Genomic DNA, 15,409 nt, shown 5'->3' on the forward strand with positions numbered 1-15,409 from the left:
TAAACTACTTGGGGAAGATTTATATACTATACTTCAGAAGAGATAACGGTTTTTACAAAGACAAGGAAAAACTGCAAGTTTCTTTATAAAAATTTATTTTCACTGACACAATCCAGCAGAGATATTATGCAACATAAATGACAACCACATTCTGATGACCACCCATAGTTTCAATTGTATTTGGCATACATTTGCGTAGCATCCGTAGGTGATATTTAACAAGGCTTTGAATTGGATTAACCTGGTGATTTTCATCTTTTGGGAATCCTCAAATGGTAAACCTGAACATAATCCAGTTTTTAACGGTCCCTCGGTTAGACGTCTCTCTTCAGCTGGCGCTGGACTGCACCACCAAACTGGGAAGACGTTTAGCAAGCTCCTGTTGAGAGGAGAAACAGTCAGTTTCACAATTATTATGATTTTTATTTTTATTTAACTTAACTTTCACTGCACGATATTTAGTTACATTTGTATGTATTTAATTTAGTACATCTTTTTACATCCGAAAACTCAACACTGATGCATTAGGACTAAGAATAATTAACCCGTTCACCACACTACAGAAGGTTAACCTTTCACTACCACACTACAGACTGTTAACCGTCTGTAGTGTGGTAGTGAAAGGGTTAACCTTCTATAGTGTGGCTGTGAAAGGGTTAACACTTTGCCGTGTGGCAGTGAAAGGGTTAACCTTCTGTATTGTCGCCGTGAAAGGGTTAACCATTTTGGTAGTGTGGTAGAAACAGAAAAACCGAGTACAAAATCTCTAAAAGACACAGTAAATAATAAATATTGAATTGAACAACAGTACGTACCGGACTGCAGCACGTGCTCGTACTGTCCCGTCATGCAGATCTCCTCCTGCTTCTGGCGGATGATCCTCTGGATGGGGGGGGGCAGGCCGCGGGGGTTGCGGGAGAAGATCAGGGAGTAGCCGTCGTCGCAGCTGCCGTCGTCCTTAAGGGTGCGGCAGGCGTAGGTGATGGCGTAGTTGTCGTAGTCTGTGTCGATGACCCAGTAGTTGTCACCTGGGGGGACAGACAGGCGAGCATTGTGTTGGTCTCGGGTGTGTGTTTGGGTTACTAGTGTGTGTGTGTGTGTGTGTGTGTAGGGGGGGGGTAATGGTGTGTGGGGGGGGGAGTAGTAGCGTGTGTGTGTGTGGGTTAGTAGTTTGTGTGTGTGGGGGGGGGTAGTAGTGTGTGTGGGGGTTAGTAGTTTGTTTGTTTGTGTGTGTGTAGGGGGGGTCAGTGGGGTGGGGCGGTAGTAGTGTGTAGGGGTGGGAATCGCCAGAGACCTCACGATACGATACTATCGCGATACTTGCGTCACGATACGATAATACATCGCGATTTTCCAAAGAAAATTATATATTTTTTTTCATCACATTCAATGTATTACCCTTTTTCAACTGCAAAGTAAAACTTTGTCAACATGTTTTATCTAATAAAATAAAGTTCAGTCTGTTCATCTCACTTCAATCATTTGTATTGCAGAACATGGTATTTTCTCAAGCAGACAGATGTAAACACTGTAATCTGTGTTGCATGTACCTGACAAACTGAACTGTTTGTATTAGTCATATTCCAACTTAACTGAATGCACGTGTGTGTGTGTGTGTGTGGACTACTGTACTATTACAGGTATTGAAATGAACAATGCAACTTCCTTATACAAAAAAAATATTTATGAATACGGTAATTAAATATCGATACTTGGCGTCCCTGTATCGATACAGTATCGCCACGCAAAGTATCGCGATACTACTACGTATCGATTTTTTGTGTGGGTTAGTAGTGTGGGGCGGGGGGGTAGTAGCGTGAGTGGGTTAGTAGTTTGTGTGTGTGTAGGATAGTAGTGTGGGGGGGTTAGTAGCTTGTGTGGGTGGGGGGGTTAGTAGTTTGTGTGGGGTGGGGGTGGGGGGGTTAGTAGGGTGGGGGTGGATTAAAGTACTAATCAACCACAGGAAAAAGGTGTGTGTTTTCAAAGACGAGGCTGACCTCCGCTGGACAGATAATTGGCCAGTCCCTGGTAGTTCATGAACATCTTGCCGGGCGTTGCAGGATCAGGCACCGTGTACTGGGCAGCCATGTCTGCACACACCACCCAGAACCTGGAGGAAACGAGGAGATAAAGGGATGTCAGACACACTGTTAATTTCTTATCGGGACAAGTCATTCTGAACCCCTCACTTCGGACACTTTGACCCGGTGACGAGTGATGACCGGCGGCTCTCACCCGAAGAGCGTGACTCTGCCTCTGGAAGAGGCCACCAAGGCTCCGTCGTCTCCGATCGTGTATTCGGCTGAGATGTTGTCCTCGAGGAACAAGCCCTCTGGGTCCTTCTTCTGCAGAGCGAACCACTTCCCAGCATACTGCAACCGAGACACGTCATGTTAGGAATATATAGAACCACCTCCCAGCATACTGCCACCCAGACACGTCATGTTAGGAATATATAGAACCACCTCCCAGCATACTGCCACCCAGACACGTCATGTTAGGAATATATAGAACCACCTCCCAGCATACTGCCACCCAGACACGTTATATCGGGAACATACTATAGAGCAGTGGTTATTTCTCTTGTGTCCAGGACCCCCAAATGTATACACATTAGGCCACTGACTCTCATTTGATTAGATTTAGTCTCGGGGACCCCCATGTGAGAAGAATTTAGTTGTTAGAAGTCAAGAATTCCAAGAACAGTCTACTGTAGCTGAGAAATTGAAATAGTATATTATACGAAATTATTATACAGTATATTCTCTGCGGTCTTCTAGTGAATGAAATTGTGAAAAAAAAATCAAATGTCTGGGGCCCCCATGAAACGTCCCCCAGGAGCCCACGTTGAGGACCATTGATATAAAGCCCTGTGAGGGTCGTCTATTGCCTTTTGTAGGATGCGAGTGGATATGTTGCTCGACTCACTCTTGTGGGCTCGAAGTCCGGTTTGACCGTGAAGCTGTCCACCACACACGAGGCCCAGCTTTGCTCCACAGAGGCCAGGAGGACCACCACCAGGGCAAACATTTGGAAGTCCATTCTAGACCAGACAAGCAAGCCCACTTAAAGATGAGACCTTTTATTTCCCCTGAGAGGGTAAATGAAATGGCAAACCTTTGAATGGTTGATCTTTTAAATGATGTTCAAAGTCACAAATACGTTGTGATTTCCCCCCAAAACATTCTTGTAATAGCTGAAAACAAACTTGAATTGGCAATAGATATAAGTAAACTACTTTCATGAACCTATTCAGTTATTTTAAAATGTTATTTTTTTATTCTATACACAAATGTGCAATCTTAATACACTTTTATAAGACTTTAATAAGCTACAGATGTACATGAAAAGTCCCTACAAAGCAGAGGTCCCTTACCTGGAGAGTAGAATGAAGCCGCAAGCTCAATCCCAAAGTTGTCCAAGTGTCTTGACTGACTGTGACAAGTTTTGCTTCTACAAGCCTTATATACCCGAGACACAGACTGAGCTGCCTAAAAGCTGGGTTTAAATCTTATGTCTAATCCAGTTACCAAAATCCCAGCTATAAGCTGTTTCCCGAATGCAGCATTATATTGGCTTTATGTAATTGTTGTTGGTATATAATAGCACATGGCCCGAGGGATTGGCTCACCTAACGCAACATCATGATGACCTCAGATTCAGGCACAGTCCTGGTGCTGTTGGACCCGAGTGCAGCCTTTGATACGGTAGGTGGACCACCACATCATGTTGGATAGGCTCAGGGAGTGGGTGGGCATCTCAGGGACGGCCCTACAGTGGTTGGCCTCGTACCTCAGTGAGGGAAGCTTCTCTGTGGCCGTGGGCCCTTTTAGGTCCGATAGTTCTCCCCTACAACGTGGTTACACATATGGCTTAATAAAGGAATCAGGGGTCTGTTTTGGCCCCAATTTTATTTGCCCTTTATATGCTCTCACTTTTAATCAATTTTCTCCCATCCCAATGTTAGTCGTTATGTCAATTCCCAATCCCCTTCCTGGTCGTTGCGCACTCTACCCCCTACCGTCGGTCCGGGAGGGCGGAGACTATCGCATGCTTCCTCCGACACATGTGTACCCAGCCCACCGCTTCTTTTCACCTGGCAGCGCGGACTCTCACTGGGAGAGTGTAACGTGTGGACGGTCACACTACCTCTCCTAGATTCTTCCCTTGCTGTGCAGGCGCCCCGACCGAACTGTAGGAGTCGCTGGACCCACCCACGCCGGCTTCCCACCCGCTAACACTGCCAATTGTGTTAGTATGGACGGTCGGCCAACCCGGAAGCACCACAGCTTTAATTAGCAATTTTAAGGATGTTTCATATCACTGCTACGCAGATGATATTCAGCTGTATTTTTCTTTTAACCCCAACAATATAGAGAAGATTGGCATCCTGCAGGAGTGGATGTCCAGTAGCTTCCTCCAGCTTAATGCGGCAAAGACAGAGATTTTAATTATAGCTGCGGAGAAAATTGCCTCTCTAGGGTAACAAACCTCTTGGGACCGCTCAAGGGAAATGTCCACACAAATATAAAAAAATCTTGCCGTAACATTCGACCAGTCCATGCTTTTCGAGAAGCACATACAATCCCTGACCCGCACCTGTTTTTTTCCACCTCAGGAATATAGCCAAACTCCAGGCTATTTTATCGCACGCAGAGCTGGAAATGGCTATCCATGCTTTTATTTCATCCAGGCTGGACTACTGTAATTCCTTATTGACGTGCCTGAGCAAAGCCTCAGTGGACCGGCTACAACTGGTCCAAAATGCTGCTGCTAGGTTGCTTTCCAGGAGGTCCTGCCACATCACACCAGTACTGGCCTCCCTGCACTGGCTTCCTGTCCAGTTCAGGATTCAATACAAGGTCCGGGTTTTTACTTATAGAGCAGTTCACGGACAGGCCCCAACGTACATCTCGGACCTCATACACCCCTATAGCTCCAGCCGGTCCCTGAGGTCTTCTGATCAGGCCTCTTGGTGATGAACCAGTCCCTGAGGTCTTCTGATCAGGGCCTCCTGGTGGTGAACCAGCCGGTCCCTGAGGTCTTCTGATCAGGTCTCCTGGTGGTGAACCAGCCGGTCCCTGAGGTCTTCTGACCAGGCCTCCTGGTGGTGAACCAGTCCCTGAGGTCTTCTGACCAGGCCTCCTGGTGGTGAACCAGTCCCTGAGGTCTTCTGACCAGGCCTCCTGGTGGTGAACCAGCCGGTCCCTGAGGTCTTCTGACCAGGCCTCCTGGTGGTGAACCAGTCCCTGAGGTCTTCTGACCAGGCCTCCTGGTGGTGAACCAGTCCCTGAGGTCTTCTGACCAGGCCTCCTGGTGGTGAACCAGCCGGTCCCTGAGGTCTTCTGATCAGGGCCTCCTGGTGGTGAACCAGCCGGTCCCTGAGGTCTTCTGATCAGGCCTCCTGGTGGTGAACCAGCCGGTCCCTGAGGTCTTCTGATCATGCCTCCTGGTGGTGAACCAGTCCCTGAGGTCTTCTGATCAGGGCCTCCTGGTGGTGAACCAGCCAGTCCCTGAGGTCTTCTGATCAGGCCTCCTGGTGGTGAACCAGTCCCTGAGGTCTTCTGATCAGGCCTCCTGGTGGTGAACCAGTCCCTGAGGTCTTCTGATCAGGGCCTCCTGGTGGTGAACCAGCCAGTCCCTGAGGTCTTCTGATCAGGCCTCCTGGTGGTGAACCAGCCAGTCCCTGAGGTCTTCTGATCAGGCCTCCTGGTGGTGAACCAGCCGGTCCCTGAGGTCTTCTGATCAGGCCTCCTGGTGGTGAACCAGCCGGTCCCTGAGGTCTTCTGATCAGGCCTCCTGGTGGTGAACCAGCCCTGAGGTCTTCTGATCAGGCCTCCTGGTGGTGAACCAGTCCCTGAGGTCTTCTGATCAGGGCCTCCTGGTGGTGAACCAGTCCCTGAGGTCTTCTGATCAGGCCTCCTGGTGGTGAACCAGTCCCTGAGGTCTTCTGATCAGGCCTCCTGGTGGTGAACCAGTCCCTGAGGTCTTCTGATCAGGCCTCCTGGTGGTGAACCAGTCCCTGAGGTCTTCTGATCAGGCCTCCTGGTGGTGAACCAGTCCCTGAGGTCTTCTGATCAGGGCCTCTTGGTGGTGAACCAGCCGGTCCCTGAGGTCTTCTGATCAGGCTTCTTGGTGGTGAACCAGCCGGTCCCTGAGGTCTTCTGATCAGGCCTCCTGGTGGTGAACCAGCCAGTCCCTGAGGTCTTCTGATCAGGCCTCCTGGTGGTGAACCAGCCGGTCCCTGAGGTCTTCTGATCAGGCCTCCTGGTGGTGAACCAGCCGGTCCCTGAGGTCTTCTGATCAGGCCTCTTGGTGGTGAACCAGTCCCTGAGGTCTTCTGATCAGGCCTCCTGGTGGTGAACCAGCCGGTCCCTGAGGTCTTCTGATCAGGCCCTCCTGGTGGTGAACCAGGCTAAAGACTAAGGGGGACCGAGCGTTTGAAGCAGTGGCCCCATAGGCTCTGGAATGAGCTCCCCCAGATATTGAGAGCCTCCCCCTCTGTGGCCCCTAGGCTCTGGAATGAGCTCCCCAGGTCTCGAGAGCCTCCCCCTCTGTCAATAGGGGATATCTGCAGAGCCACAGAGCCCAGGCGTGGACGGGTTTGAGGCGGGGCTTCGTGGCGTAGACAAGTATTAGTGGCCTGGACAAGTATTTGCACTACTGCGCATGCGGATGAGGGGGAGGGGGGGGCTCTCTCGCTCGCTCACTCTCTCGTTTACGACACACATACACAACTTAACTTTCGTCTCGTTTACATCAGGGTCCCCCATTTTCAACTTAACTTTCGTCTCGTTTACATAGACAGTAATGTTACATCTAGACATTTATGACATACCAGATCTACAAATATACAGCACTGTTTGTGATACAAAAATATAGTAATAAGAGTACCGGTATATACATTTGAGGGGTAATACATTTACATTTAGTCATTTAGCTGACGCTTTTATCCAAAGCGACTTACAAGTTCTGAAGGGCACAACTCTATCAGCTGAGTAACAATGTTCATAAAGTGTTGAGTGCTACAGTGTAGGTTAGTTTATTAGGACAAGTGCATGACAGTAAGGTTAGTTAGGGTTAGATTTTTTTTTTTTTTATTCAGATAATGGTTGAAGAAGTGCGTCTTTAGTCGACGGCGAAAGATTGGACGGGTTTCGGCTGTCCTAACTGGGGTGGGTAGTTCATTCCACCATTGTGGGGCAAGGACTGAGAATAGGCGACTTCTCTTTGATGACCACACAACATACTTCACATGTCATTTTTCTTTTTGTGGAGACGAAGATGATGAGTACCAGTCTTCTCCTCAGACATATAAAATCAGTTTTTCAATACAAGTACGACTTAAGACACAGAATATTAGTATGCAAAATAAAAATGAACACAGATTTTGAGTGTGAATGAAAACTTTATTTTAACAAGATTGCAGAATGGGTACAATACAGTATGGCTCAATACACACAATTGTTAAGGGGATGCAGACCAGAGAAAGACGTTTGTCTTGTTTACATCAGGGTCATATCGACATAGGGACATACAGGCGTGGCGCTTGACAGAATGATCGATGGGTGTTTGAGGAACTTTTGCCTAGTTGTAGCTGCTTTAAATAGGCCATAATCACCACCGCTGAGCAATGCAGAGAAAGCAATTAATTATCCTGCCCTCCTCCATCTGCCTCAAAACAGAGGAGACGTCCTCTGTTTTTTTGTTAAATTGGGCGATCACTTAAACAGTTGGTTGGGAATGTATGTCCATACATTGTTTGCTGGCTACATGTCACAACAATATGACCAGTCATGTACTCATGTCACAATCGCAGTCTTAAAACCCTGTACCCGTTGCTCTTGAAGGGTTCATCTATTAGACAAGTACAGTACAATGAGAGAGGTAGTGCGACCTTCCACAAGTTACACTCTCCCAGTGAGAATCTGCGCTGCCAGGCTGGCTGCCGGCTGGCTGCACATGCGTCGGAGGAAAGCATGTGACAGTCTCCGGCCTCTCGGACCAACAGTAGGGGGGCGCGCTCAGGGACTGGGCGCGCAACAACCAGGAAGGGGGTTGGGAATTGGCATAACGACTAACAGTGGGATGGGAGAAAAATCGGAAAAAGGAGGGGGGAAAAGATAATAAAAAAAAAAAACGAATGATTGCGGAGGAGGAGGCTCTTGTAGGGGATTCGGTAGTTGATGGGGAGCCAGTGGAGTTTTTGCAGTGTGGGGGTGATGTGCTGCCAGGGTTTGGTGTGCGTGAGGACCCTTGCAGCCGAGTTCAGCGCTGCTTCTTCCTTTCATGGTCGATTTTGTCATCGAATGCCTCCCACTCACTAATATGAAAAAGCATAATATATAGAAAATGTAAAAAGGTTTGACAATGCAATATTCTGGTAATTCTACACTGTACCACTATACATACTGAGTTAGGTCTAATAGCGATATGACCAGGACAACACATACTGTGACAAAGAAAATTCAAAACAGACATTTAAAAGAGAAAATGTTTCAGATAATATAAACGAATCTGATGATTAGGATAATGTTGGCATGCCTTTTGTCGACATCTGGGGTCCAGAAGATTTCTTCAGCCCTCTTACTGGTGACCTCATTGAGTGCTGCAATAGCGCTTATAGTGGCCTGTCATGGAGAGAGAAGATTACAGTTTACCCCATGAGACAAAGGCAAGTAAATTAGCCCCTGGATCATGCATTATTTTTCAATAACTGCACACATTAGAATTGAAATCTCTCAACAAAGGCTTGTTTCATACATAGTACATACATAGTGAAAAGTAAAAATATCATACAAATTCACCTCAGGCAGCAAGACCTCAAGGATATAGGCTACATTATCCAGGATGGGTACAGATGAGACTGTGCTGGCCAGGATGTTTGACAAGAAGTCAAACACTGCGTTTTGATGCCCGTCGTCCTGAAAATAGACTGGGGCACACGTTGACCATGACCGCTTCTTGCTTGGTGACCTCTGGATGTACTTCTGCAACCAGTTTGACGGTTCTCTGCCACTTACGACGGCCTGAGAGTACAGAAAAGCAAGGAGAGAGAATCGTCCAGGATCAAATCATTGTAGACAGTCAGATGGGCTTGGTAAACACAGATTTGGCAACAGGTGCCAACATACTGTACCTTTAGGTGTTCTTGCAAGTTTATATTTAGTAAAGATAGCAGTCCTACTACACCACTTGCAAGTTTATATTTAGTAAAGATAGCAGTCCTATACACCATGCACTTGCAAGTTTATATTTAGTAAAGATAGCAGTCCTACTACACCACTTGCACGTTTATATTTAGTAAAGATAGAGAGAGAGAGAAAGAGAGAGCCAGTTAGCTAATTAAATTCGATTGCACAGCTGGTCTGTGGTGGCCTTGATAAGCAACGTGCGCACCTAATGTCCAAAATAGCTAAATAGGTACTTACATTTTTACTGAAAGACATCTTTGGTTGAAGATGAAAGAACAAGAAAGAACTTGTTCTGCCGGCGCAGTGCGCGCACACCACACTGTGAGAAAGAGTTAGGAAGAAATTGACTCTTTGACTCTTTATACTCTCACGTGCTCCAGTCCACACGCATGCGCACACACATTGCGCACTCCAACACATACTTGTCCAGGCCACTAATACTTGTCTACGCCACGAAGCCCCGCCTCAAACCCGTCCACGCCTGGGCTCTGTGGCTCTGCAGATATCCCCTACTCCCCTCTGTGGCCCCTAGGCTCTAGAATGAGCTCCCCAGGTCTCGAGAGCCTCCCCCTCTGTGGCCCCTAGGCTCTGGAATGAGCTCCCCCAGATCTTGAGAGCCTCCCCCTCTGTGGACTCATTCAGGGGTCAACTAAAAACCCACCTGTTCAGGTTGGCGTTGGCCACGTACACAACGTGATTTAGTTTCTTCTGTTTTGTCCATGCCTGTTTTTATATTGTATGTTTTTTTTATGAATTGACCTGTTTTGTTTTTTAAACTGGTGAAGCACTGTTTTTATGTGTTTTTCACTGTTTTCCTTGTTCTTTTCTTTTGTGTTTTTAAACATGTGAAGCACTCTGTGCATTCGTGCTGGGAAGGGTGGTATACAAATAAAGCCTTACTTACTTACTCGCTCACTTACCTTTGCTTCAACTCACCGCAATGCAACTCACCAGTACCATATTTACATGACACAACAGGTATATTCTTGGCACCTCGGTTACACTGACACTTTCCACCCAGATGCCTATACTGTAAAGATTCATTTGAAAGTTGCTTACTGCTTGGCAATATATGAACCTGTCCAGGTGGTAATGTAATACAAAGTTCAGATCTTGACAAATGTATGGGATTGCATTATTATGATTTGGGTTTTTATTTACTACTATTCTTTAAGGTGCAATCAATCAAAAGCATGTACTGTAGCCTATTTATTACTTCTTCTGATGAAAATGTTATCGTTGAAGGGTATACGATTGAATTTCAGCACCGAAATGATTTTCGATTGAATTTACATTTCTATTTCAATCTATATTTGAAATGATGTTGATGGAAAAAATAGATATAATTGCAATAGGGATTGCTATTCTTTCATCTACATCATTTCATTGAGATGTAATTAACACAATGATTCAGTGTCCTCTGATGACATCACGAGAGGATATATTCAAACTCAATAATTGTCCAACTAAATTAATGTGTGCAAAACAGTTTAGAGCCTTGGGATATGTGTGAGATTTTAAGAGTTTCTCCCACCACATATTCTGAATGCCACACAAAAGGAACTAATAATAATAATAATAATAATACATTTGATTTATAAAGCGCTTTTCAGGAACCCAAAGACGCTGAAACTGATGAACTGGGAAAGAAACCCAGGACTAGGGAAAATGATGATGTATACATAAGTTTCTCTTTCAAAACTATTTTCACTACATAGTACTCTCATGGCATGTTTTGACATTTAAGGATAATCACCTGCCATTTGATTATAATCACCTGTTGTTTGCAACCAAGATGTCTCCGATTGAATACTATGAATAGAATTAAGCCCTTTTGGGCTTTAAAGGTCCTCACCTCCCATTCATTCAGTCCATAAAGCAGCTCCTGTTGACGGTGTCATGGATTAGATTATCACAGTGTCTGGATTTAGATGTGTTAAACTGTCCAATAACAAACATGACATTTTAAATGGAAAAGAAAGTATTCTTTTATGTTTGTTATTACAAATAATCAAACGATAGAGGCCTTGCATGGAATAATAATAACACATTCAATTTGTAGTGCACTTTACATTTGGAAACCAAATCCCAAAGTGCTACAGGGTAAAAACTAAAGTTAAAACTAAGAGTGAAGAGGTACGTTTTTAGTCCTCTTTTAAAAGAAACTGGTCTGTGGTGTTCTCAGGTAGTCAGGGAGGGCATTCCACAGGCTTGGTCCTGCGGGGACGGAGGCGATTGGTGTTGGCAGAGCGAAGGTTACGAGTGGAGGGTTCTGGGGTGAGGAGATCCGTGGATGCACTGATGGGTCAGAAGGGATATTTTGTATTCAGTCCGGGTGGTGATGGGGAGCCAGTGAAGTGAGTGGAGGATGGGTGTGATGTGGTCGTACTTACACACTCCTAGCAGCGCTGTTCTGTATGTATTGGAGCCTCTGGAGGCTCTTGCTAGGAATCCCGATGAGAAGTGCATTACAGTAATCCAGCCTGGAGGAGACAAAGGCGTGGACACGTTTTTCAGCATCTGGGAGGGTGCGTGTGGGACGGATTTTGGAAATGTTCCTGAGGTGGAAAAGGAGGTTTTGCATAGGTGTTTGATGTGGGCCTCAAGTTTAGGTGACGGTACATTTTCACACCCAGGTTGGTGACGGTGGAGGGGAAGGTCATGGCAGGAGAAGGTTATGTTGTTCTTTCTATTCCAGTATGGCTGCCTGTAACCAATGGTAAAGAAAATGCCTATTTTCTGTGCAGTGGTAGAGTAGGTAAAACACTGGAAAAGCATGATATTACTATTCTACTATGAATTATTTTACAGGATCCAGTAATGGACACTAAAAATTATTATATGTTTTTGTAGATTTTTCCCATAAATCAACACATAGCAACTGTTTGTTTCTTGCACAAAATAATGGTTATGTTACAAGCAGCCATAAATCGAATCAAATTAAATTTATTTGTAAGGCCCGACAATGGGCCGGACACGTCTTCTTTAAACAAGTCAAGAAGAAACATCACAATAAATCAAGAACAAAACAAAGACACCATGAAATCCAAAATAAATAATAAGCCATCCTGGAAGAACTACATAAACATTCCATGCAAGGCCTCTTTTACTTCTCAACTATCAGATATTTTCTCCTTGACCATACCTGTATCTCCCTCTGTGTTACTTCTGAATGCCATGTCTCAGCTGGCGACTACTACACATATGAAAAGACTAATTGTTGCTGGCCTCACAGTCACAGCTGCCAATAAGCTGATTGCCACATGTTGGATACACCCGGGCAAGCTCTGTGTCTAAGTGGGTGGATCCTCACTCATCTCGACATGATCTACTTGGAGATATCCACGGCATTTGATTGTGATTGGGGTCAAGGAGTCTAGTGTTGCTGTCTGGTTGGCTGCTGCCGTGAAGTTGAGAGCGTGTATAGCCCTTGAATACTGAATACTGTATATGGGGTGGGGGGAGCGAGTGAGTGTTTCTGTCCTTTCTATTATTATTTTTGGGGGGGGTTATTGTCTTTTCTTTTTCCCCTACCTAATGTGATTTTTGTTTATCCTTGTTTTCACAAAATGTTTTAGGAAAAAACTAGTCAGTAGCAAGCTATTAATAACAATCTCTTCCGCTGGCAACGAGATAGAGAACTTCTACCTAGAGTTTGAAATATCAGATAAATAACTTTAATAACTGATTTAGATTCTGTGTGAGGATATTATGGGTTATTTATTTCCTGTGGCTATACTAGAGTACAGGTTGATGATTCTGCCAAATAGGGCCAAGTAATGTGGATAATAGGGTAACCAAAGGATGTATCATGGCATTTTGTAATTATTACTCACATTTTAAGTCTGTATTTATTATTTTATTATCTTGTCATTATTATTATTGTTGATGTCGTTGTTGTGTTTGATGTTGTAAAAAAGAAATTGAAAATAGAAATTTGATAGAAAAGATTAGTCTAACTCTATTAAATATAATTTTCACTTTGTAGATAAGCACATGATTCACACTATTATATTATATATTAAAATCATATGTAAGAATTGTTTTTGTTGTGGCTTGCAAAACTACAATGTAATGAGAAGAAAATCTCTCAAGTTGTGGACATATTGTGTCATCATCCACAGCAACACAGAGCTGCATGGGAGCTTCCCCTGTCCCTGACTGTAGTTAAGTAACCTACTCTAACCTAAGTAACAGACTGTCTGCTGTTTGAGCTTTCCTTAGTAATCCCAGACAAAATGTTGTTTTACAGAATGTAGCTGAGAGTCAGGTTGACAAAACATGCATAAAGATTCATGAGTATATGACAGGCTTCCCACGCCGTCTTTTAGATTCCTAGTAATTTTCCTTCATACTTTTTTTGCCAGTATGGCCATGAAATATAATAATAATAATATATTCAAAGTGGTCTTAAATTTGACTTGAAACCTGCAGGAACCCTGTATTAGGATACCTATGAAGTCTAAGGGTAATATTCTTGTAATATGGCTAGTCAGTTTGAATAGCATATGGCCAGACATCAGTGGACAGTGTATTATGTCCATTATGCTATAAGCAGCCTGTAGGCCTATCCCAGGTATAGCCAAGTGGCACAGTATGCTAAGAATAAGCCCAACCTATAATTAGCGTTGAATTAGTATTGTTGCTGCTTTATAATAAGCCCATGGGGATATTGCCTCCTGACACGTGGCACAGACATGAGCATCTGTCAACTGTATTAATCCCTGATTATCCTCAATCTGAATTTGAAAAAAATAATGGGATTAAAGGGAAAATCCACTCTAAAATATAATTTGCATTATGCGATTTCTATATTGTACAGCTCCATTTCGATTTGTGAATAATATTGTAATGGCAAATTTTCACCTTCCAATGTCCTGTTTTCTCTTGCACTTTACTGCAGGTATGAGAGTGATCCTACGCAGTAGACACAGAAACAAACAAAGGTGGATGTCCATTCGTGATTCCAGGTTCAGGTGTATTTAATGCGTTGAAGTTGCAGTTGTAATGATGAACATACCATTCATAATGCCAGTGTGGGTTCTGTAGTGATTCTCTGTTCTTCTGCATTTCTGTCCGTCTCCGTCTGCTTCTGGCTGCTGGTAAGAACGGTGTGGCTCCTCACCTGTGACCCTCTCTAAATACACAACCAGTTGTCCATCTAAAGCCTGCCACCAGTTGTCCAATAATAATACAAATAATAAATAATATGCCACCACCATAATGGCTCCTACAAATATGAACACCAGAGAGACGAGATGTGATGTCATCAAGACAAATCCTGGAGCTGCTCCATAGACTGTAAATAATGAAACACCTGTAAGGACATTATGACTGTACCCATGGTGATTTTACTGGGATATGGGCTGTAAGCCCTACATTTAAATAAAACGAATTTGGATGTAATGGCTCAAACAAAAACCCTATGCGCCCACATAGGGTGTCACTTGATGACATCACAGATTCAAGTCTGGACTCTGATTTTAGGGAGACGGTCGTCTATATTTATAGATATTTGCTTAAATGTTCCAAGATTGGAACAGCACAACGGGAATTGTTTTAGGGTGGACTTTCTCTTTAATGGATGCCTTCTTTGCCTTTAGGTAATCAGAGGTCTAACGTTACTGGATGACATTGAGTCCTGATTTTCTACATTCTCATATTTCGCATAGATTTCTCATAGATGCACTAACCTCTATAGGACAAGCTAAAGGGTTGGTAGTCCAGTCATGGTTGCCTTGGCTTGAGTTGATGGCTTAAAACTGTATGGAGTAAATGTATGAAGTCCCCCAAAATAAAAATACTCAAAATTGTACTTAAAGTACAACATTCATGTTTTTTTTTACCCAGGCTGTAGTTAAACATCGTCTGGCTAGTTTAACTAGTGTCCAGGATATCAATATGCATCTGAACACACCAGGATAAGGGGACTATTGAACATTATAACCAAATGTCACACATATCAAAACTAAGTATAACAAAAAAAAAAAGAAATAAGACAATAATGCCAGTGATGTAATTCTGTATTATTTTATTTTTTATGACATTCGAGTACAAATATGAACTTAATAATATACAGTACTGCTGCATTTGAAATATTACAATGCTGAATCCAAATAAGCCATTATTTTACATGCCATGTAAATAAGCAGCAAAAATATATCTGGGGCATCCAGACAATGTATCCGAGGTAAGAGTGAATACATGATCCATGT

At 44.1% G+C, this 15,409-nt stretch overlaps 1 protein-coding gene across 1 annotated transcript; it reads right to left on the reverse strand.

The window, feature by feature from the left end:
• Window positions 1-557: 557 nt before the first annotated feature.
• LOC311224341 (purpurin-like) lies at window positions 558-3,042 on the reverse strand (the record flags this gene model as incomplete). The annotated part of the gene is made up of 4 exons (XM_084309298.1): window positions 558-1,028; window positions 1,998-2,110; window positions 2,236-2,372; window positions 2,929-3,042. 4 exons carry the CDS (start codon window positions 3,040-3,042, stop codon window positions 568-570), a joined length of 825 nt encoding a protein of 274 aa, XP_084165424.1. The 3' UTR covers window positions 558-567.
• Between the last annotated feature and the right edge of the window lie 12,367 nt (window positions 3,043-15,409).

Source organism: Notolepis coatsorum (genome assembly GCF_963971535.1).
Source record: "Notolepis coatsorum genome assembly, chromosome: 2".
NCBI classification, from domain to species: Eukaryota; Metazoa; Chordata; class Actinopteri; order Aulopiformes; family Paralepididae; genus Notolepis; species Notolepis coatsorum.